Here is a 24,280-nt window from a genome sequence, read left to right on the forward strand (position 1 = left end):
CCTTTTAGAACACCAACTGTTGGACGAGTGTCTCAGCACTACCAACAAGACGTCCATCTAAGCAGCGAGGTGTTTGAGTGTGATCCGTCGATAACCTCGAATGAGAGTGTCCGCACGTTCCAGCATTGCAGGAGTGAGCGCTGTGTGCGACCGGCCGCGCGCTCGATCTTGTTGCGATGACGACGGTCGCCTCGCCCACCGCGCTTTTGTTCACTGCCAGATCTCCGGGGACATTCTGCAAGTGCCCATAAATGTCTACGACACTCTGGTTTTCCATCAAAAGAAACTCAATATCAGTCTTCTGCTTGTAACACACTTCCATCATAGAGGCCATTTTAAAGGCTACCTATACCAACAATCTGAAATTCATGAAACTATAGGGACTGAAGTAGGTATATTCTGCGACGTCTCAAATGCCTCATTTTTTCAATCGAAACTGGCCGAGAAAAAAATGTGTAACATTGCTTATTGAACGCCCCTCGTGTGTGCCGCTGTAAGCAGTGACCTCTGGCAACTGGTTCCGAATGTACTTTGTCTGTTCATGGTTACATGTACATTCTCAAGCGATTTCTCGTTTAGAGACTTTACTTTGCGACCGCGAGGAAGTCAGAAAAAAAGGAAAAAAAAACATTTTTAAGATTTCCGCATTTTTCTTCTGCTTCGCAAATATATCATATTTCTTCTGCGAACAACATTACTTAACTGTGAATTAAATAACGAGGCTAAGTAAAAATAATGATGAACTTTAATTACAGTCTCCTCAAACTTCTATAATCGCTAAAGTTGCCTAAGTCCGAGAAAGCTGCCTTCCCGGGTGTCTGAGGGGAACGCGCCCAAACTCTTGCATTACCGGTACTACTCCTCCGCCTGTGCAGGACATTGCTGGCGTCGCCTTAAGCTTCATACAGATAATAAATAGTACGTTTGGATTATCATCTTCTGCAGCAGTTGTTACGTAACAACTATTATTCGTTTCTTTTTTTCAACTGTATTAGGAAAGCATCGTCCACGGTGATCCTGAAAACGGTTTATACGTATAATATGCTGCAAGAAACCCAGTGTTACACACACACACACACACACACACACACACACACACACACACACACACACACACCTACACACACAAGCGCTGAATTCAACGTGCACCTGAAGATACGTTTCCAGGTTGAAATGTTTGAGAAGTATTTCGTTGACGGAGACCGTAGACAGAAGTTGTACAGTACACTGAGTTGAATACCCTGTCATAATAGTACTTGTGACTACACCACACGCGTACAAAAATCACATTGAAAGGCAAGACTATTTTTTGGCTCGCTAAATGACGGTTAAGGTGGTGTAAAGAGCGACGCCATAGGACAATGGATAACTGGCAACGAATGATTTGGAGTAACAATAACGCTATACACTGTGGCAATCCGATTGAAAGGTTTGGGTTTGGGAAGCACCTGGAGAACGTTACCCACGATGATGTCTACTGCCAAAATTGAAGTACGAAGGAGGTATTATTACGGTGTGGGTATGTTTTTCCGTGGTTGGGTGTAGTCCTGTTATTGCGCTAAGCGAGGAAGAATGTGAATCCTCTCCATAGCATTGTGTACTGTAGGGAAACAGTTCGGAGATGATGACTGTTCGAGACGTGCTGAAAAGTGATGCCTTCCCATTTATTTGTTCAGTTCCCAATATCAGCTGAGGTATTACATGTCGTGTATGTTACTCGATCGACTTTACCGTCTTGTTTGCGCAAGTTGCAACCTTCTGAGGCTAGAGGACTCCCAATTGTGCCATGTAACATGGCGGTGTGCAAATTAACTATGTCGATGCGTGAGAAACAGCGTGTTGCAATCGAGGTGTGAATTCAAATAGTTCGTCCACACATGGGGCACCCTGTCCTTCACCATGACAATGCCAGACCACACAAGAGCGCTGCATCTGCAACAAAGAGACACCTTGGGTTTTCTGTCATCGACCATACTCCATATGCTCCCGACACGGCCCCGTCTGATTTTCATCTGTTTCCAAAACCCAAAGAACACCTTCGACGACTTCACTTTGATACTGGTGAAGCGGTGCAAGCAGACAAGACGTTTGTCACCAGGATAACTAAGCCGAAAAATAAATGTGTAAGCATGAAGAAGCTGGCCGCGGTGGCCGAGCGGTTCTAGGCGCTTCAGTCGGGAACTGCGAGACTGCTGCGGTCGCGGGTTCGAATCCTGCCTCAGGCATGAATGTGTGTGTGGTGTCGTTAGGTTAGTTAGGTTTAAGTAGTTCTAAGTTCTAGGGGACTGATGACCTCAGATGTTAAGTCCCATAGTGCTCAGAGCCATTTGAACCATTTTAGGCATGAAGAATAACGGTGTAGGATATTGATACAGCTTATTTTATTTGAAAAGTTTTATAATTTTCACATAAAAAGTTTCGGAGACTTTTCAGAACGCCCCAGTAAAAGCATGACTGCACCCCGTCATAAAGCAGTTTCTGGTAGGCAATAGGTTGTGGAGTAACATTCTGAAATGGACTGACCTGCCGAGAATCCCGACCTGAAGCCAACGGAACACCTTTGGGTCGAGTTGGGACGTCGACTTCGGTCCAACTTCCAGCGTCAGACATCGCAAGCTTCTCTAGTTTTGTGTCTTGAGGAAGAATGAACCGCCATTCCGCCGCAGATTTTCAGACATCTCTTTGAAAGTGTCAGTGGCAGAGTTCATGCCGTCACACGGAATATTAATGTCCACTAACAGGTATCTGGATACTTTTGATCACGTAGTTCATATCATCGAGTGTTCTCGAAACCGTGTGGTGACCTGTAGGTTGCGTCAAATCGTTTAATAAGTAATATGTCACAACTGTGGCCGAACTTCAGTGAAGATCACATACTACTTGTTAGACAACATGCTAAATTTGATGAATGTGTTGGAGAGCATCTACTCTGAGGTGACAAAAGTCATGGGATTTTTCCTTATATCGTGTCGAACTTCCTTTTGGCCGGTGTAGCACAGCAACTCGACGTGGCATGGGTCAACAAGTGAGACGTATTGAGCCGTGCTGCCTCATGTCCACAAATGCGAAGGTGTTACCGGTGCAGGATTTTGTGCACTAACTGATCTCTCGGTTAAGTCCCATAAATGTTATACGGGATTCATGGCGGGGGGATCTGCGTGGCTACATAATTCGCTCGAATTGTCCAGAATGTTCTTCAAACTAATCGCGTAACAATTGTGGCCCGATGACTAGGTGGAGTGTCAGCCATAAAAACTCCGTCGCTATCTGGAAACATGAAGTCTACGAATGGTTGCAAATGAACTCAAACTGGCCGAACATAACCATTGTCAGTCGATGACCAGTTCAGAGGACCAGGTCCATTCCATAGGCTACCACCAGCTTGCACAGTGCCTTGTTATCAGCTTGGGTCCATGGTTTCGTGGTGTCTGCGCCACGCTCGAACCCTACCATCAGCTCTTACCAACTGAAATCGGGACTCATCTGACCTGGCCACGGTTTTCTTGTGTAGGGTCCAAGCGATATGGTCACGAGCCCAGAGTGGCGTTACGGGCGATGTTGTGCTGTCAGCAAAGGCACTTGTGTCGGAGTCCATTAACGACAAATTTCGCCGCTTTTTTTGCTCCTAAAGGATACGTTCGTCGTACGTCTCACAGTGAGTTCTCCGTATGCCTATTTTACGCAGTGTTGCTTGCCTGTTAGCAATGACAACTCGCTGTTCTCGGTCGTTAAATGAAGGCCGTCAGCCACTGCGTTCTCCGTGGTGAGAAGTAATGCCTGCAATGTGGTATTCTCGGTGCAGTCTTGACACTGTGGATCTCGGAATACTGAATTCCCTAACGATTTCCGAAATGGAATGTCCCACGCGTGTAGCTCCAACCAAGTAGCATTCCACGTTTGAAGTCTGTTAATTCCCGTCGTGCGGCCACAATCACGTCGGACAACTTTTCGTATGAATCACCTGAGCACAAGTGACAGCTCAGCCACTGCACTGCCCTACTATACCTTGTGTATGCGACACCTCTATATGCGCACATCGCTATAAAAAAAATGGTTCAAATGGCTCTGAGCACTATGGGACTTAACTTCTGAGGTCATCAGTCCCCTAGAACTTAGAACTACTTAAACCTAACTATCCTAACGACACCACACACATTCATGCCCGAGGCAGGATTCGAACCTGCGACCGTAGTGGTCGCGCGGTTCCAGACTGTAGCGCCTAGAACCGCTCCGCCACCCCGGCCGGCACGCATCGCTATCCCAATGTGCATATCGCTATCCCACTTCGGTGTATTTGGCGGTATTTTCTTGCACATGCACTCACCTACGGAAAACAAAAGCACTAGTGTGAATGGGAAACGCCACACTGTGAAGACTGGGCGCTAGGTATTCGCAGCCCTCGGGGTGTCTGCGGAAGGCCTGCCCATTCGCACCCTCGCCGCCCCCGCCGCTTTCGATCGTGGCGGCGCCCGGCGCCCTTTCCGCCCCGTTTCTCTGCCGGGGGCGGCGTCTTTTCCACCACGAGTGGCCGGAAGGACAGCGTTGCCACGGGCAACGGTCGGCCGCACTCTTCCTGTAGCAAACACAGCCACTGCTCCCATAAAATCCGGAAGGGTTCGCCTCTTCCGACGCGCACACACACTTAGTTTATACGGTATTACCGTCGTCCTCGCACCCGAGCCAGAGTACAACAACGACGCTGGCTTACGTGCTCCAGATATTTCTAGAACGGAGAAGGGGAGCCCCACACTGCAATACCGCACCAGCGGTTGCAGTTCTATAAGTATTACTACTTTTTAGATCTCCCGGCACATGTTGTTCAACAATGCAATACGTAAATCGAGGATAATTTATTGAATCGCCAAACTGTCAGGTTTCTAGTTTCGGCACTATTACCGTCAGATTGTGTTATTTGCAATAGATAAAGAAGCTCAGATGAAGCTACATGTGAACCTAAGTGCCCGATAACTACAGTCTAATATATGTAGGAATCACTATGGATCCGTCCTTGACATTCAAACAACATTGCGTCAAGTTATGTAAGGAACTTGACTCAGAAATGAATCTATTAGATTCGTGGATAAGTTCGCAGCGTTTTTGTTTTGCATGCTGGCATTTCGGGTGCTATAGATATTTTTATTGGTTGTCATTTTTTATTTGTAGTTCACTGTTGCTATTTGAGTTTGCATATTGTCATTTTATCATTTTGGAGGTAGTAAGTGGAACTGCGGGCGCTAGAAAATGGAGTGCGAAATAGAGAAATAAGAACGATTCCGATATAAAGAGCGCGTCAAAAAAAATGTGTAGGCACTTTGTACTGTCATAGACAATTTATTTCCCGTTCGACAAGGTTAAATATCTGTGAGAAACTAATTTTATGCTTCTTCAACCGGTGGCAGCAGTGGCAAGGAAGTAAATGCAACATGGAGAACGTGCGTTTGAGCTTTGAAGCGCGGAAGCAGATAATTAAGTGGTACTGGAAGTTTGAGAGTGTAGCTGCGGCTCGAAGACAGTGGAGAAGTGAGTATGGTACCTTCAAGGTTAACAATTACACGTCTAAGAGACAAATTCAAAATTCATGGAACAATGTGTGATGTGCATAAAGGCCGATCAGGGCGACCTCGTACAGCTACAAGTGATGATTCCACAGCTGCGGTCTTGGATCTGTTTCAGCGTTCGCCTCAAAAATCTTCAAGGCAAGCGGCACGTGAGAGTAATGTAAGTCCTAGTAGTGTGCTACGCATTCTGAAGAAAGGCAAGTTTCGTGTGTACATTCCAAGGCTGGTGCAACAGCTAAGTGACGACGATCCAGATTGATGGTTAGAATTTTGTGAATGGGTTCAGGAGATGGTGAGACGTGAACTGGGATTTATGGGTAGCATAATTTGGTCGGATGAAGCCCAATTCAAACTCGAACTGTCAATAGGCACAATTGTGTATACTGGGCTGAAGATAATCCTCACATTACAGTTGAAAAGGATGTGAATTTTCCTGGCGTAAATGTGTGGTGTGGTTTGTCTGCAAGGGGACTCGTAGGACCTTTCCGCTTTGAAGGTACTGTTACTGGAGAAACGTACCTAACAAGGCTTGCTGACTCCATATTCCCTGCCATTCGTGCATTATACGGTAATGATGCGTTTTATTTCCAACAATATGGCCCCCCGCCGCACTATCATATGGACGTACGAGCACACCTGGATCACAATGTGCCAGGCCAGTGGATAGGACGCAGGGAATCAATCGAGTTTCCTGCACGCTCTCTAGACCTCACGCCGCTGGATTTCTTCTTATGGGGCACAGTAAAAGACGAGGTGTACAAACGTAACCCACCTAACCTGGACACACTTTCGAATGAGAATCAGGCAGTGTGCGCAGAAATCTCATCGGACACTTTGGTACGATGTACGGAATCAGTGGTGACTCGTACTCAGAAATGCATTGATGCTGAAGGCCACCAGTTTGAACATTAATCACATTTGCAAAGTACATTTATTTTTCCAATTGGACTTTAAACTTTTCATTTCCAGAAATTTAACATTGTAGAACGGGAAATAAATTTTCTATGACGCATCAAAGTGTCTATACATTTTTTTTGATGCACCCTGTATTCGTCTGTAACAGCAGCGGGGGCAGCCAGAAAAAGTTATGCCGTTTATGGGAATAATGCCACTGGACAGAGCACGGCAAGAAAATAGTTTTCTCGCTTTAAAGAGGAGCGTTGACATGAAGATCGTTTAAACGCATTAATCCACAATGATCCAAGTCAGTGTACTCGACAACTGGCCGATGTGATGAACTGTGATCATTCCACCGTTGTGCGACGTTTTCATGCGGTTGAGAAGGTTCAAAAATCGGAGTATGGGTACCACGTGCTCTAAGCTAAGATCACAAAAATCAGCAGGTGACCGTATGTGCATCTCTGTTTTCTCGTCATCAATTGGCTGTGAACAACTCAGACCATTCCTATACTGTATCGTTACTGGTGACGAGAAATGGTGTCTTTATGCTAACATAAAGAAAAGAAAGGAATGGTTGCTCCCAAAAGAAGCCACAACTCACCGTACAAAGACCTACACGCATCCACAAAAGATATTGTTACGCATCTGGCGGAACTACGACGGTACGGTGCCCTACGAACTGCCTTCCCGAGGTGTAACCATCACTGCTGACATTTGTTGTCAACAAGAGAGACGTCTTACACACGCAGTCCACGAAGAATCACCAGGAGGACTGCGTGCCGGCCGCTGTGGACGAGCGGTTCTAGGCGCTTCAGTCCGGAACCGCGCTGCTGCTACGGTCGCAGGTTCGAATCCTGCCTCGGGCATGGATGTGTGTGATGTCCTTAGGTTAGTTAGGTTTAAGTAGTTCTAAGTTGTAGGGGACTGATGTTAAGTCCCATAGTGCTCAAAGCCATTTGAACCATTTTTTTGAAGCCTGTGTGAAGTGGTGCTACTCCACGTTAAAGCCTGCCCGCATTCTGCTAGACTGACAGCAAACGCTATACCGGAGTTGGGTTGGGATTTCATTCCGCACCGACATTATTCACCTGGTCTTGCGCCCTCAAATTTTCACTTTTTCCGCCCTCTATCGAACAACCTTCAAGGAACTTCCTTTACGGATGCCAACGCGCTCCGAAGATAGCTCGTCGTGTTCATTACCTCAAAATATGTGGTTTCTACAGTCGTAAAATGGAAAAGTTACTACAGCGTAGCGTTGGCAGACTGTTGTAAATAGTGAACGAGATTATATTATTGATTAATAAAGTCTCTGTTATGTGTACATGTTGGGTTTATTATTAAACTCATGGATAAACGCCACGAACTTATGCGCCAACCCAAGACTGCCAGAAGCAGTTCGGGTGCGGCCGCCAGTACTCTACGCTCTACTGCACTCCAGCTTCTGTATTCTATTGGTGAATATTGCGCTCATGAGTGAGAAAACAGCGCCCACGCTAGAGAGATTGGTGTGCAGGTTAATGAAGCAATGAGCGTTATCTAGGTCTACTTCCGTTCGTTAGTTACGCGTCCTACCTAACACTGCTTCACAAGATCTGAGGAGGGACGCAGCTAAAGTAAACTTGCGCAAGACGAACGCTTTTCGTAAGTCTCCCTTGTCCGACGTCCTATAAGATGCATCACTTACTCTTCCGTAATCACGCAGACCACCCTGGGTTGATTCAACGATGGTATGAACATCCAGCCAACAACGCTCACCTGGTTCAGGATCCAATATAAAAGTAAGGCCTGACATTGTCAGGAAGGAGACAGCGTTCTTATCGTAATCCATTAAATACAAAAAGACTTTTTCCGGCCGTTGTGGCCGAGCCGTTTTAGGCGCTTCAGTCCGGAACAGCGCGACTGCTACGGTCGCAGGTTCGAATCCTGTCTCGGGCATGGATGTGTGTGATGTTCTTAGGTTGGTCAGGTTTAAGTAGTTCTAAGTTGTAGGGGACTGATGACCTCAGATGTTAAGTCCCATAGTGCTCAGGGCCATTTGAACCATTTTTGAAAAAGACTTTTAAAGTGTAGAACGTAATTTTCATTACACAAAGCGTGATGATTACTTTCGGATGCTTTCTACAACCATCTTCAGATTGTTCAAATCGTAAAACAGAGTTAAATATGCACTGAAAAACATAATTAGCTACAGTCATGCAGTGAAATGCATTCAAATTATGGACCAACAAGTCTGATATGATGTAGTTAAAAGCTTCGTTGTGAGGAAGCCAGACTATAAACCATTATCTCGCAAGATGCAAGAAATAAAGACGGAAAATGGACAGTTGCGTTAGTAAAATTGCATGAAATGCCCATTAGTTGCATATATGGGTTCGACACCCTCCCCTTCCTATTGCCGTGGCGAAGAAAGTCTGCACTCTGCCTGCAATTAGACCCGTATTCCGGTGACAGGCTTCTGCCACACACTTTAATTTTATCTCATTTGATGTATCACCCTGCATGTGTGTCCGAAATGTTGCTTGCATTTTCTCGTCTGGATCTCAAGTTCTAACAATAAACTATAGGAATTCAAATGCAACTTTTATGGAAAAACCTCTTCCTTTTAAAGATTGTTTTCGTTGTCTCTTTTTAGCGCTCAAACATGTTTGAGAACGTTTGTGCCGTCACCACTGGGTACATTATTCACTTCTCTAAAACACTTTGCTTTGACGTAGTTAGATCTAAACGCAGGGCCTAGGGGTGATAGATCGCGTCATGGGGAACACCTTTTGCTACAGACTGAATGTTCACGAACGCTTACTGGGGTCGTAAGGCGTCCTTTTATGTAGGTTATGCCCCTGAAAGGCGACAGAGCGTCATCACTTTGCGGTACGCCTATGCCTTTTGTGTTGTTTGTAATCCAGTCAGCTACTCCTTATGGATTGGGTAGGCCGAGCAAAATTAAAGTTCCACATTTGCTTCTAACATATCTTTCTCCACTCACAGACTCCCGTTCTTAAAGTTTTCTTGTACGAAGTCGCTCTGACAATTTACTGGTTCAGCTAGCACACTTTATTAGCAGACGTCACTATAAGGGGCGGTCAAGTGAAAACGAGACAGATGAAACGAAATTGTCCGAGTAACATTCGCTTACTGTGGCTGCCGTGCATATAGTCCATATTGGGAATCGAGAATCTCAACGATGTTTGCCTAACTTCGATGTAGGTACTGAAAGATATCGGTACAAAGGAATTCCAAGATCGTATAAAACCTCTATCGTAGTTCCTCAGACTAGCTCGGACATAGAAGAAGAAGAAGAAGAAGAAGAAGAAGAAGAAGAAGAAGCGAGCAAGGGCTTCAGTTCATGTAGATAGAAGATTTAATAAAATATTTTTTATTCACTTACTAAAATGCGAAAACTTACATTTTATATTTGCATGCGGGAACGTTCGTCTATTGTTTTTGACCATTGATAATGCAAAGTATATTCTAACAGCAAAAAATATTTTAAGTGGTAAAATTACAATTTAAGAATATTCAGATTTTTTTTACTTTAGTAGTACTGCCGAACCTTGTTTCTTGCCAAATTTCATTATTCTGCGTCGACGGGAAGTACCCTATAGATTTTGATGAGTGAGTTTTCGAGTATGAAAATATATCACATACATGGCCATATCTTTTGATTGCATTGACTTAGAAGCTTAAAATTTTTACACTGCCAAGAGACCGTAGACCTTAATATGCGGCATATATTTGAACTTGATTCGTAGAGCCGTTCCTGAGAAAACTTATCAGTCGGACAGACAGACAGACATCAGAGAGGCTGACGGACACCAAAGCGATTCTTTAAGAGTTCCGTTTTTACAGACGTAGGCACGAAACCCTAAAAAGTAAGTAAACTGTTTATTATCTCAAAAGTAATCGATGTAGCTGTTAATACATCTACCGCACTGTGGAAGAAGGCGCTCAGTGCCTCCGTCGGAAGACGTTTACGATTGCCTATGGGATCATTATTGTACCTAGGCGTACCTCGTCTGAAGCGAATCGAGGGCACGAATCTCTTTCTTGAGAGCTCCAAAAATATAGAAATCGCCTGGAGAGAGATCGGGACTTTGTGGAAGATGTGTAAGGGCTTCCCAGCGAAACTTCTGCTGGGTATTCGGAACAAACTCGGCGATATTCGGGCCGGCGAATTCTAAACGACACCTAGTGTCGCCGCGAAGCGCCAGCGAATATTTTGGGGTTTTAAAGTAAAATCGCTTCGACCACGGCATAATAGCCCGGAATATTTTATTAATTGTGACAATTCCGGTCGTGAAAGTTTATATTATAAATTTTGTTTCCAGCAGAAATTGTTTCCCATGACGTGATCTGTCTCACCTTGATGACTGATGCGTGGACTTTGAAACACCCTCTATATTTTATATATGTTGGGTCCGCCCCCGGTAGCTGAGTGATAATAGTCGAGTTTATCGCATAGGACTGGCCACCTCCCCACTCTGCCCTGACTGTCAGCTCGAAGACACCGACGAACACCGTCTTACGTGCCCCCTGAAACGAAACGTATGGCTCCTCATCCAACGAATCGTGGGCTTTTACCTCCGTGCCCCGCCAACGACGGTAACCCCGAATTTCCTGTTGTTGCCCCAGACATTTTACTACCCTCTTGCTAAGCACCATACCCTAATCTGGTTTCGAGGACAGGCTCTAGAATACCTCTTTCAGAGTGGTCCGCATACAGTCCTTGACTTCTGGTACAAAGATGTGACCGCACATAGCACCCTCACCCGAAAACGATCTTACCGACAAACTTTTGCCGGTTATCTCCGCAGCGTCTTCCTTGACCCTCCTCAAAGTTGGGGTGTGCCATGCCTACCTGTCACATGATGCAACATGCAACACCCTTATCCACGTTCTCATGCATCGACAAAAAACAAAAAACAAAAAAAAAAAAAAAAAGGATGGGAGGGGACAGAATATTTTATATTTTGTTGTATTTAATGATTTTCTAAAATTTTTGTTTAACTAACAGTCATTTGTATATGTTTAAATGGTACCTTGAAGAACTCTTGCATAGTGTATATATATATACTTTCAGTTTGTTCAATAAAGATTATTAAAAAAAAGGAAGAAGACAGAATATGTTATATTTTGTTGTATTTAATGCCATTTTAATAATTTGTTTCCCCAACACTCATTTGTATATGTTTAACTGGTACCTTGAACTGTTGCTTTGTATATATATATATGTACTCTCCGTTTGTTCAATAAAGATTATATATGTAAAAGTGGTCAGCGCAAAAAAAAAGAGAGAGAGAGTGGTCAGCGCGACAGACTGTCATTCCTACGGGCCCGGGTTCGATTCCCGACTGGGTCGGAGATTTTCTGCGCTCAGGGACTGGGTGTTGTGTTGTCCTAATCATTATCATTTCATCCCCATCGACGCGCAAGTCGCCGAAGTGGCGTCAAATCGAAACACTTGCACCAGGCGAGCGGTCTACCCGACGGGAGGCCCTCGTCACACGCCATTATTATTATTATATCTTTTGGGCACTACAAAGAACAGCTGTTGATCACAGTAGCGACATGACTGAACGGTCTTGTAGTGGGAAAAATTTTGTTGAAAACGACAACAGCCGCGGATGTCTTGACTCACAGAAAGAACTCGGCACGTCAATCTGCTTCCGCTGCAAGGAAGAGATACGTGCAATGTTCTACCCTCGCTCGTATCAACAACCGAAATGGAGACCACTGTAAGGCATAAAACTGGTGCACAGCTTCCCTCTCCCGCTCCAGACACACACGCACTCACGCACTCACGCACACTTGTACGGGGCAGTGCGCAGAGAATTAATGTAAATGCATACGGTTTGGCATCACGCTGCATTGCGCCAACTGCGCTGGCTGCCAGCTGCCGGCCGCCTCCGAAACTGCATTTATTACAGAGGGTGGTGGTGGGGGGTGGGGAGGGGGGGTAGGAAGAGGAGTGGGGTGGTTGGCCAGGGAGTGGGGGGGATGCAGCGCGTTCGCTACGCAATCCGACGCCGGCATACCATCCTCCCCCTCCCTCCCCCAGCCCGCTAATTACCATAAACAATTTTGCGCGCGCAAGCTGTCATTAACGGGGCGTATGAGCGCTGGCCACGGCTGCCCTAATGAGGAGCCACCGCTGGTCTTTTTCCAGCGTTTGCGGACAGCGCTGCGCTGCGTCAGAAGGGCTCGCCCTGCGAGGTCCGCGCAGCCCTTTGTGCGGCGCTCTCGCTTCCGGCAGCAGCCCAGCCGAGTCCAGCGGAGCCCTTCGCTGGCCAGACGATCTCTGCCCTCGGGCCTGCTGCCTCGTGCCCGCGACAGCACGCCGCGTCCACTGTGTCCGCACCCGACGTCGAGGCGCCCCCGGGACACAGCTCTGCAATTGCAACCCGAACGGCTCTGCCATTGTCTTCTGCGCGTGCACCGTGAAAGGCGAGACTGGCATTCGATCCGACACGCGCTCCTGGTGGCGCCAGCACACGCGTGTACAATGCAAACACCTCGTCGCCCGTGGGCACGCTGCATGTAGCCCAATTGATGTTACTAAACCGGAGTCGGCCACGGCGTGCCAAGCTGCACGATTGCTGCGTGCAGGCCTGTCTCGTCTTTGCTCACTCCTTACAGGAAGCACTGTGTACAGTGAGTCATGTCTTTTAAAATTTAGGCGAGGCATTTTCTCGTCTTTTTTTCAGAAAGAAATTTCCGCTATTTGACTGGTAATTGTTCAAATATTTTGCACAGTCATGTTTTCGAATTTATGGCCACTCTCAAGTGCATAGTGAAATATTAAAATAACGGGTGATCAAAAAGTCAGTATAAATTTGAAAACTGAATAAATCACGGAATAATGTAGACAGAGAGGTACAAATGGACACACATGCTTGAAATGACATGGGGTTTTATTAGAACCAAAAAAATACAAAAGTTCAAAAAATGTCCGACAGCTGGCGCTTCATCTGATCAGAATAGCAATAATTAGCACAACAAAGTAAGACAAAGCAAAGATCATGTTCTTTACAGGAAATGCTCAATATGTCCACCATCATTCCTCAACAGTAGCTGTAGTCGAGGAATAATGTCGTGAACAGCACTGTAAAGCATGTCCGGAGCTATGGTGGGGCATTGGCGTCGGATGTTGTCTTTCAGCATCCCTAGAGATGTCGGTCGATCACGATACACTTACGACTTCAGGTAACCCCAAAGCCAATAATCGCACCGACTGAGGTATGGAGACCTGGGAGGCCAAGCACGACGAAAGAGGCGGCTGAGCACACGATTATCACGAAACGACGCGCGCAAGAGATCTTTCACGCGTCTAGCAATATGGGGTGGAGCGCCATCCTGCATAAACCCCATGTCATTCCAAGCATCTACATTATTCCGTGATTTATTCAGTTTTCAAATTTATACTGACTTTTTGATCACCCGGTATGTGTGACGTGTCTATGACACTTCATCGTCGAAAAACATATTTAGGTGATGACATGTCACAGGCTGGTGAGACAAATTTTAACATTTCAACATGCTATAAAGCCGAAATTATGATTCTGTAAAATACATGAACAATTAACAGTCAAATGGCGGAAATTTCTTTCAAAAACTTCTACATGTCTGTGGTCCACTACGAAGGAGAGACAAGTTTTTTGTAGGCACGACTTTCTTTACTTCGGCAGAATCATGGTGTCAGTGCTGTTCACCCATCTCTGTTCAGGGTATAAATGAAGTTTGTAAGTCCAGTAATGCTTGCACAAAAACGTGCAGTGTAGCCATTATCGTCACATGCCTTCAAAAATAAATGTGAATGACAGAAGCATAAGAATTCTCAGTATCACTTAATCGTTACAACGCGGAAGCGCTGTAACAAACGTACGAATGGAAAGACCGCGCGCCGAACAGCGGTTTGGTGGGTCTTGGTTCTCCGTTCCTATTTGAGCTAGGAATGTGGAGTAAAAAGCTTTTGGTTTGGCCTGGATCAGACGCCATTACCGTAGCCATTCCAACATCTGTCTTCCTGTAGCTGTTTACAGTATGTTAAGCATGTGTGGCAAATTGTGCGAATGAATTAATTCCTTCTGCAGAAGATTTTAAATGGCGTGAAATCAATTCTCAGTCAATGGTACCATTTATATATGCACTATCTGAATTATACGCGCAAAAACTGCTCCCTTAAATAATACGGACTGGAACGAGACTGATTGTTCAAATTTGGTCTACCGTTGTATCAGACTTGGTTTAAGGTAAATTTTAACCCTATGAAAAATCTTGCTTTGATCGGATTTTCGTGCAAGAACCACCTTTTTCTGGGAGGTTTCTGAAGGGCGCCACTTCTATACTCTAAACTTGTAGGAATCGGTTGAGACTCTGCACTAAGGTAGATAAATTGATAAAATCAAAACAAAATTTTTCCCAATATTCTTTAACAGATGAGATACGATGGTTTTATGTCGAGCTAAATGTACCACGTTAAATTCTTTATTACGTGAACCGAATGTGCGGAAACGGTTTAAAGTGAATCTAAATAACAAAAAAATGCATATTTTCGATAAAAAGAAAACTCACTTCCAAAATCGAGCTTCATTCGAATTTAACATTCGAAAAACATGTTTTTTTTTTTTAATTTTTCTGCGCACGCCACTTCTGTGTTTCAAACTTCTGCGAATCAGCTCAAATTTTGTAACAAGGTACAAACGTACACGTAATTAATGGCCGTTCTGTTGTTTTATCAAAGGTTCACCCGACGCCACGATATAAGTAACATGTTTCGAAAGACAATACGGAAATCTATACCGCATCAGCCGGCCGGTGTGGCCGTGCGGTTCTAGGCGCTTCAGTCTGGAACCGCGTGACCGCTACGGTCGCAGGTTCGAATCCTGCCTCGGGCATGGATGTGTGTGATGTCCTTAGGTTAGTTAGGCTTAAGTAGTTCTAAGTTCTAGAGGACTGATGACCATAGATGTTAAGTCCCATAGTGCTCAGAGCCATTTGAACCATTTTTTTTCTATAGCGCATCAGCCGTCGCCCTAGTCAACAAAAATCTACATCTGTACCAAGCTATGACGGTCTACTGTCAAAATTTTGATAGAGTAAAATTTAGGAACCAGAATGAAAAAAAAAGACTAAAATGTCCTGCGCAGAGTTGGGGATGTAAAAGAGGGGAACTAGCTTTTCGATTTATCTGGCAGCTTAAGAACAGTTAGACATAAATTTATGTGCTTGTAGAGAGTAGGATGCTGCTGCAATAGGAAGTATCCCAGAAAAGGGGGTGTATCTACAATAGCAAATATCCCAAAGTGACGATGCATTCATCCTAAAATTGAATGACAGATTGTGTCATACTGCACGACATGACGTTGACATGTTGTAAGACGGCATTCGGTGACAACGCTGTGATCAGTCTGAAGAGATTCTCCGTAGTCGCAGATCCGTAGTTCGGTTAGTCAGCATTTGTATAATGGGTCTCGACAGATGCCAAGTGACGTCTTTCTGCTGTTGACTGTTCTCCATACGTGGCGAGGCAGTTCGATTCCTGGTCGTGGTGAAGTAGGGCCAATAGTGGGTGGAGCCTGAGCTGGTTTGACGACCTCCCAATGTTCTCTCCACAAGTCGTTCATTTTGAAACTGTTCCTCAAAAGTGGTTCTGCTGATGGTCTCTGCAGAACAGCGTTTACCAGGTCACTGAGCAGTGGAAGGTGGGGATTGGCTACAATTTTATTCTGTTCCTGTTTGGAATCAATATTCATCACGCGCTGGCTATTTAACAAGACTGAAGCGCTTATGTAGTCGGAATCGGAGTACATAAGTCTAAGTGCTACTGTTCTCGCCCTCTAACCGAAGAGAATATAAGCACCGCTGCTGCAAACCTCGGCCAGACAGTACTAGGAGAGAGCACTACGACAGGGACCTTGTATACAGAAAAGGACTTTGATTGTTTGCATGTCGCCCATCGGTTGCGACACCGTTGTAGATTCAAAGGTAAGTATTGTCAGTCTTCTTTATTTGTAATAAAGACTATTAATGTGACTTGCTTGAATTGTTGTATAGCATTCCGAGAACGCAGCATCCTATAGGTACCCTATAAGCGACGAGTGGGCAGGACCGCACATTATGCAAGTAATCAAGTACAAACCAATAGAAAAGAGAGATACCGGACGACCGAGGAAAAGATGGCTTCAGTGGAGAAAGAACAGACTGCTCCATGAAGTTAACGAGAAGAAGAAGAAGAAAAAGAAATAAGAATTAAAAATACTAGAATTCTTCTGTGAAACAGATGCCGCAGTTACGATAAAATGACGTGAATCATGTCAGTAAAAAATAGGTTTCCAGCGAATTACCTAAAGGAGTACCAAAAGTTAAAAATGGCTTAAATCACAAATTTAGTGACAGAAACTGCAGGTTACTTAAAGAGTTACTGCCTAATACAGCTGACAAGTGTGTGCTGGTGCGGCCAGCCAATAGGCGCTCGTGTAACAATGAATTTTTTTTCTCCCTGCGGAATTCTCAGATTCGCAGTGCTTTCAGCTTTCATCTGATGAAAAGGTTAAAATACAAAGCACCTCTGGTTTCAGCTAGATCTCTTCGAAGAGCAAAAGAGAAATATTGTTAACTTCACCAAAGAGGGATTCGTAAACTGAAGCCCGAGTCGTTCCGCTGGTGACATGTTGTTCTGTACAGCTTCAAAGGAAGTTAAAGCAGGCAAACATATGTGAAGGTTTGTCGCCGCTATAGTGGCGCTCATTAAAGGGTAAACTGCGTCTAAGCAGAGTTTTACAACATGCGTCGGACTACTAGCTCTTAAAGTTAGAATTAGTGTCCTGCGCGATGAAACATCTGGACGGTTTCTGCGTGGAAAGCATGTAGCACAAAGGCGCAAATATACTACCAATTTAAAAAAAATAAAAAGTACTTTTTCGAGAGCATGTTTCCAGTTATAAAGACACAAACACACCAGACACACTGGTTTCGACGACCGTGTTGTATTAGTTCATGTCTGAACGCCATGCATACATGACAACTACATTCATTCCCATCAAGCTAATGCCCAATGAACGGACGAACAATACCAATATGAGCCTCACTCGGTTCCGTCCCACCCTCTTATGTAGACAAGAAGAAATGAGCACATACCTCAGCGTGCTACCGAATTACTCTTATACAATTCTCGTTGTCCTCACACTACGTATACGATGGTGTTAAGTGCACCGTGGTAAATCGAAACCGGTTCTTCAATTTTATCCTCCACGAATTAGCGAGAAAGAACGTCGCGTGTCTTCCTGTTAATACCAGGTAAGTTTTTACCAAGCGCTTATGTTACACTTTCGTATGGACAATACCAACCTGCTGTTGTCCTAACAGCATGACTGAATTCCTTTGACATCTTCTGGCAGCCTTAACTGATCTCAAACAATGAAGTGGTACTTTATAATACGCCTTACCAGGGTCTTGCGTGCCGTTTCTTTGCCTCACGCACTTTTCTCAGAGTCCTTTAAATACATTCAAAACTTGGGTCTTCGTTCTTATTGAAATTATTCGTACCATTTCTTGCCGCTTCATAGTGTCTCTAGGTATTTAAACGATACGACTGTCACCAGAAGGTAACAACGAATGCAGTGATCTGATATTACAGAGATACTTCATTTTTATCAGTTCGTCCACATTCGAGAAGACCTATTGTACAATGTACATGAGACGTACTGCATTTCTTTGTAATTATCCAGTGACGATGTTCTCTCGCAAACACCAGTGTCACCAGGGAAGAGTCTCTTAGTGCTGCTCTCTATATAATGAATCATTGATGAGTAATGAGAACGACTGGAGTACTTTTGCTAGATGATAACCTTTGAGTTCAGGCAGTAAACAAGGCTGTGATGCAAGCCGGCAGTTACTTACCTGCTGGAGATGGGTGAGATCTGCAAAGTATAGCAGCACACAACATACTATGTACGTAGTACTACTAAACTAAAACTACTATCGAAAATATTGCTGAAACAATAAGTGTCAAAAATGTAATAACTTTTTTCATAATATGGGGCCACAGTCATAATATATTTCTTTAAAGTCAGTACCACCATTAGTCTGTTGTTTATTTACAGTGTTACATTTACACTTACACATTCATGATTTCGGCTTCAAGGTGCCATTATCAAGTGTTTTCTGAAAGCAGTTTAGACAATAACAGTGAAATACATAACAACTGATGTAACCGTGTAACAATCCATATCTCTTGTTATGTACTTCACTGTTATGGACTAATCTGCTTTCAGAAAACACTTGATAATGGCACTTTGAAGCCGAAATCATGATTGTGTAAGTGTAAATGTAACACTGTAAATAAACAACAGTCTAATGGCGGTACTGACTTTAAAGAAAAAATGTCAAAAATGTGTTCTCAATCTTAAGTGGGGCAGGAGTTTTTTTTTTTTTCTAGAAACAGGCGGTATCTTAGTATTCGAGACATTTTCGTGCTTGAGAAACGGCAGGCTCCCATTGGTTTATTATTGGTGGGAGCAATATAGCCCTGTCGTTGTCAGATTAACTTGAATAGAAGTAATTAAAAGAAGCACCTCTTGCTTCGTGGTCATATATACTTTCTTGCCGCAAGTTATTATTTAACTTGTGAACCATATAATTTTACACTTCTTATTCTACTTTTATTAAAGAATCTCATTTCCCGTTCAAACAACTAAGCAAATACAATAAACTTTCTAGTAAGAACGGTCACAAGATATGTGGGAGGATCAGTAAGAGCTCGTAGCGTGTCTGATAACTGTGCTAGCTTGTATATTTGCATGTTTTAGTCCAGTATGTACGCGGCTCACGTGATGTAAGAACTTTTCATTTTTGTACATTGGTATGTTCTTACTTTTCCAATGGTAACTTTCGCAGTTGTGCTTTGGATGATACATCTCGCCGCTGGGTTTACAATAAACAAGGCGGATCCAGCTTCCACCACTTTGTGTTGAGGTGGTGCCAAGCGCTGCTTTTAAAGTGAAACGTGTCGTCAGCAGGGCAATGAATGTAAGTGAGACGAGTTTTTGTGATTAAGTTTGTGTGATGACGTTGTTATACAGTTTTTTTTCAGGAGAAATAGTAAATGGTTCATATAACGTGAGTCCAGCTTTTTACTAGTTACAGGGATGCAGTTCTTAGAATTTCATCCGAACCACACTTACAGAAGGTGCTATGCAAAGGAAAATAATTTAGTTCAAAGTCATTTTCATAAATTCCACCTCCGACTTAAACAAACTTTCGAATTTTCTTGGCAACACCACATGTAACTCCTCTTTTTTGGAGGCATCACTATTCATAATCGGAACGATCAGTTCGCTTACTTTTTCCTTGAAGACTGTGCTTTTAACCATCCTCACAGGCAAAGATCTAAAGGCGCAAGGTCCGGGGTCTTTAGTGGTTAAGAAACCTGACCGCTCCGGGCAGAACTATCTTCCCTTAGGTTTCGATGTTGTGTTACTGGCGCCTAGAATGTGTAGGGGCCCCGTCATGTTGGTAGATCATACGCATCCTTTTAGCTAAAGAAACCTCTTCCAACGATGCAGGAAGCTCGTTTTCAAGAATAGATAACGGGACCCTGGAAGGGGATATGGTAAGACAACAGGACCAATCAACTGACTGTCATCTTTCCCGAGAAGCATTCCTGAAAATGTCTGCATAAATACATGCTGGTTTTCGTCGCGCCACCAATGCGATTTACCAGTGCTACCGATACCGTCACAAGTAAAGATTGCTTCATCAACAGACAGTATTGATGGATTACGCGTCGATTTGCAATCACCCAAACACTAAATTCCAGTCGTCCACCTTCATATCTATTTAGAAGTTGTTGAACCCGGTGTAAATGACACACGTAGAAGCTGTGCATACGTAATGTCTACCATATTCTTATACTTTAAAAATGTCCTCTACTTCACTCATTTGTCCACGTTCTGATGAAATATGGCTGAAGGCACTGTACCAGTCACACGTAGTTCAATTAAAAGACGTGTAAACACTGCTGAATCTGGACTCTTCAGTTAGGAAAAAGTCTGAGGTATACTGCACAAGTAGCGTTTGCATTACAAGGCCGAAACGCAAGTACCACATCGGAATATTCAGCGTCTGTAAATACGTGCAATACGCTCGAACTACATCAACTGTCCAACAAGCCACAATCACATATTTAAAAATTCCAGTAGTGTAAACTCTAGCAGAACTTGAATTTCAAAATAAAAATGGCAATGGATAAATAAACCCATAGCTACAAGTATACAAACTTAACTCTGTAACCTGCTGTATTCCTGTAAACAGTAAAAACTGGACACAAACGGAATGTTTTATTCGAGATAGTCATCACTATGATCTCCTAAAATTTTCAACAGTCAGAAAAGCGTAAGCATTTATTTATTTAAGACAACCTGTTTCGACAGATTTTGCTATCATCTTCAGGTCTTATGCAATCTTTTTGTTACGTGTTCATTTTACGTTGGACTGCACGCCAAGATGTCATGTGGATAAACATCAGTAAATTACACTACTGGCCATTAAAATTGCTACACCACGAAATCTCGTGCTACAGACGCGAAATTTAACCGACAGGAAGAACATGTTATGATATGCAAATGATTAGCTTTTCAGAACATTCGCACAAGGTTGCCGCCGGTGGCGACACCTACAACGTGCTGACATGAGGAAAGTTTCCAACCGATTTCTCATACACAAACAGCAGTTGACCGGCGTTGCCTGGTGAAACGTTGTTGTGATGCCTCGTGTATGGAGGAGAAATGCGTACCATAACGTTTCCGGCTTTGATAAAGGTCGGATTGCAGCCTATCGCGATTGCGGTTTATCGTATCTCGACACTGATGCTCGCGTTGGTCGAGATCCAATGACTGTTAGCAGAATATGGAATCGGTGGATACAGGAGGGTAACACGGAACGCCGTGCTAGATCCCAACGGCCTCGTATCACTAGCAGTCGACAGGCATCTTATCCGCATGGCTGTAACGGATCGTGCAGCCACGTCTCGATCCCTGAGTCAACAGATGGGGACGTTAGCAAGACAACAACCATCTGCACGAACAGTTCGACGACGTTTGCAGCAGCATGGACTATCAGCTGGGAGACCATGGCTGCGTTTACCCTTGACGCTGCATCACAGACAGGAGCGCCTGCAATGGTGTACTCAACGACGAACCTGGATGCACGAATGGCAAAACGTCATTTTTTCGGATGAATCCAGGTTCTGTTTGCAGCATCATGAACAGTGGACGTTACATTTCAGATGTGTTACGACCCGTAGCTCTACCCTTCATTCGATCCCCACGAAACCGTACATTTGAGCAGGATAATGCACGACCGCAAGTTGCAGGTCCTATACGGGCCTTTCTGGATACAGAAAATGTTCGACGGCTGCCCTGGCCAGCACATTCTCCAGATCTGTCACCTACTGAAAGCGTCTGTCAATGGTGGCCGAGCAACTGGCTCGTCACAATACGCTAGTCTCTACTCTTGATGAACTGTGGTATCGTGTTGAAGCTGCATGGGCAGCTGTACCTGTACAGGCCATCCAAGCTTTGTTTGACTCAATGCCCAGGCGTATCAAGGCCGTTATTATGGCCAAAGGTGGTTGTCCTGGGTACTGAATCCTCAGGATCTATGCACCCAAATTGCGTGAAAATGTAATCACATGTCAGTTCTAGTATAATATATTTGTCCAATGAATACCCGTTTACCATCTGCATTTCTTCTTGGTGTAGCAATTTGAATGGCCACTAGCGCATAAAAGGTCTGTAATAACTAAAAGTCTCTCAAAATCGGTTGTCTTAAATAAAGACATTTATGCGACCTAGGGTGTTGAATGTTTTTAGCAAATTAAACAGAGAGCTTCCTTGGTCTTCCCAGAATGAGAAAATTCAGTCTAAAGTATTTAGTATTCCTCCTTAAGCTCCTGTAAACAGTAATTTCCAAACCAGATGATGCTCGAGTCTGACGAGTTACATGAGTTACAATGGTCTCAATGCCGCCAGCAGTCGACTCCTGTGTTTATTAAGATGGAAGCTTGTTCCGGAAACACAGACGGTAGCAGTGTTACTCGGTCTATCGGTAAAAAGCTAAAAGGCGGAAAGAGGAGAGAGTGAGTGTACTTACGTCGACGTCGATCCGGAGGGCGTCCTCGTCGCTGTAGCCGAGCGAGCGCATGTGCTTCAGGTAGGTGGTGGTGATGGGCATGCTGAAGTCGATGCGGGGCGGCGGGGGCGGCGGGTCGGCGGCCCCCGCGGCGCCGCGCAGCGCCAGCGGCAGCACGAAGGGCGGCGCGGCGGCGGAGGGCGACGGCGAGGGCGACGGCGAGGGCGGCGGGGGCGGCGTGGTGGCCGGCGTGGCGGCGGGGGCGGGCGAGCCGGCGGGCAGCGGCGGCGGCAGCGGCGACGACACGGGCGCCGAGGCGGCGGGCGACGGCGAGCGCGGCCGCCGCTGGCAGTCGGTGCAGCCCAGCAGGAAGCGCGTGACCGCCTCGCGCGGCAGGAACGCGTACGTCTCCGTGATCTGCAGCACGCGCCCGCCCGCGGCTCATCAGCGCCCGCCACACTACACAGCCACACAGTGCCTACAACAGGTCGCACACAGTCCTCATCCGAACGTTTTACCTTTCTTCCGCTCTGGGCAAATAGGGACCGAATGACAAATTGACTCCCGTCCTCTTCGCGAGGGGTAGAGGCGATCTCAGGGAACATCAATTCGGGTTCCCGAGGAATGTGGGAGTGCGAGAAGACACACCGACTGCGGTCGACGAGAAGTACGGGCCGCACAACGAACCTGTGACGTCATACTAGTCGCCTTGTCCGCCATATGCCGTGAACGCTCGGCTCAGTGCTGGCCCGAGGGAAAACAAAACGTCATTGAAAAGGCGCTCACTAAAGAACTTAATGTCGTCGTGTGCTATCGAGAGCTTGGATGCATTTAAACGCGAAGTTAAGGGGGGTAGGACGTCAAACGGGCCGACTTCGAGCAGGAGAGGCACCACACGACATTTTAATTTCCACTGTCTATACTTTTACAAATAAATTCATAAAACTTTGTCAACACGACCAGGAAGCATTCAGGATTCACACTCGTAGCAGCGGAAGTTCAAAAACGTAACAAAATAATTTTCTTTACATCTGAAATTTCATCATTTTTTCACTTACTATTGGCTGCATTTGTTGCTATAGGTACACTTTTCTTCATAAGTAATAGACACTGTTCGATGAATTTTACACAGCAAACCATACTTCCAGGTGTCTGAAACTCTAGTATCTATTTAATTTATGAAAAAAAGAATGAGCTGTTACGTTTTAAACTTTATGTTTATAAAAAAATCAAATTTTGGAATTAATTACCTCAATTTTTACCACAGTTTTTAATAGATTTGGAAAATTCTAGAGTTTCATACACCTGTAAGTATGGTTTGTATGCTGTGCAAAATTCATCAAAGAATCTCTCTTACTTGTGAAGAAAAATGTACCTATAACAACAAATGCAGCCAACAGTAAGTAAAAAATGGCTCTGAGCACTATGGGACTTAACATCTATGGTCATCAGTCCCCTAGAACGTAGAACTACTTAAACCTAACTAACCTAAGGACATCACACAACACCCAGCCATCACGAGGCAGAGAAAATTCCTGACCCCGCCGGGAATCGAACTCGGGAACCCGGGCTTGGGAAGCGAGAACGCTACCGCACGACCACGAGCTGCGGACGTAAGTAAAAAAAAATAATGATGAAATTTTATATCTAAAAAAAATTATTTTGCTATGTTTTTGCACTTCCACTGCTATGAGTGT

The 24,280-nt window shown here is 44.7% G+C and overlaps 1 protein-coding gene across 1 annotated transcript in view; it reads right to left on the reverse strand.

The window, feature by feature from the left end:
- LOC126092369 (uncharacterized) overlaps positions 1-22,719 on the reverse strand; it is a 118,262-nt gene extending 95,543 nt beyond the window's left edge. Inside the window, exon 1 of the mRNA XM_049907918.1 lies at positions 22,605-22,719. Within this exon, the coding sequence (XP_049763875.1) occupies positions 22,605-22,685 (81 nt within the window). The 5' untranslated portion in view covers positions 22,686-22,719. The remainder of the gene's footprint in view (positions 1-22,604) is intronic.
- Positions 22,720-24,280: the final 1,561 nt, after the last annotated feature.

This window comes from Schistocerca cancellata, chromosome 7 (assembly GCF_023864275.1).
Source record: "Schistocerca cancellata isolate TAMUIC-IGC-003103 chromosome 7, iqSchCanc2.1, whole genome shotgun sequence".
Classification (NCBI taxonomy): Eukaryota; Metazoa; Arthropoda; class Insecta; order Orthoptera; family Acrididae; genus Schistocerca; species Schistocerca cancellata.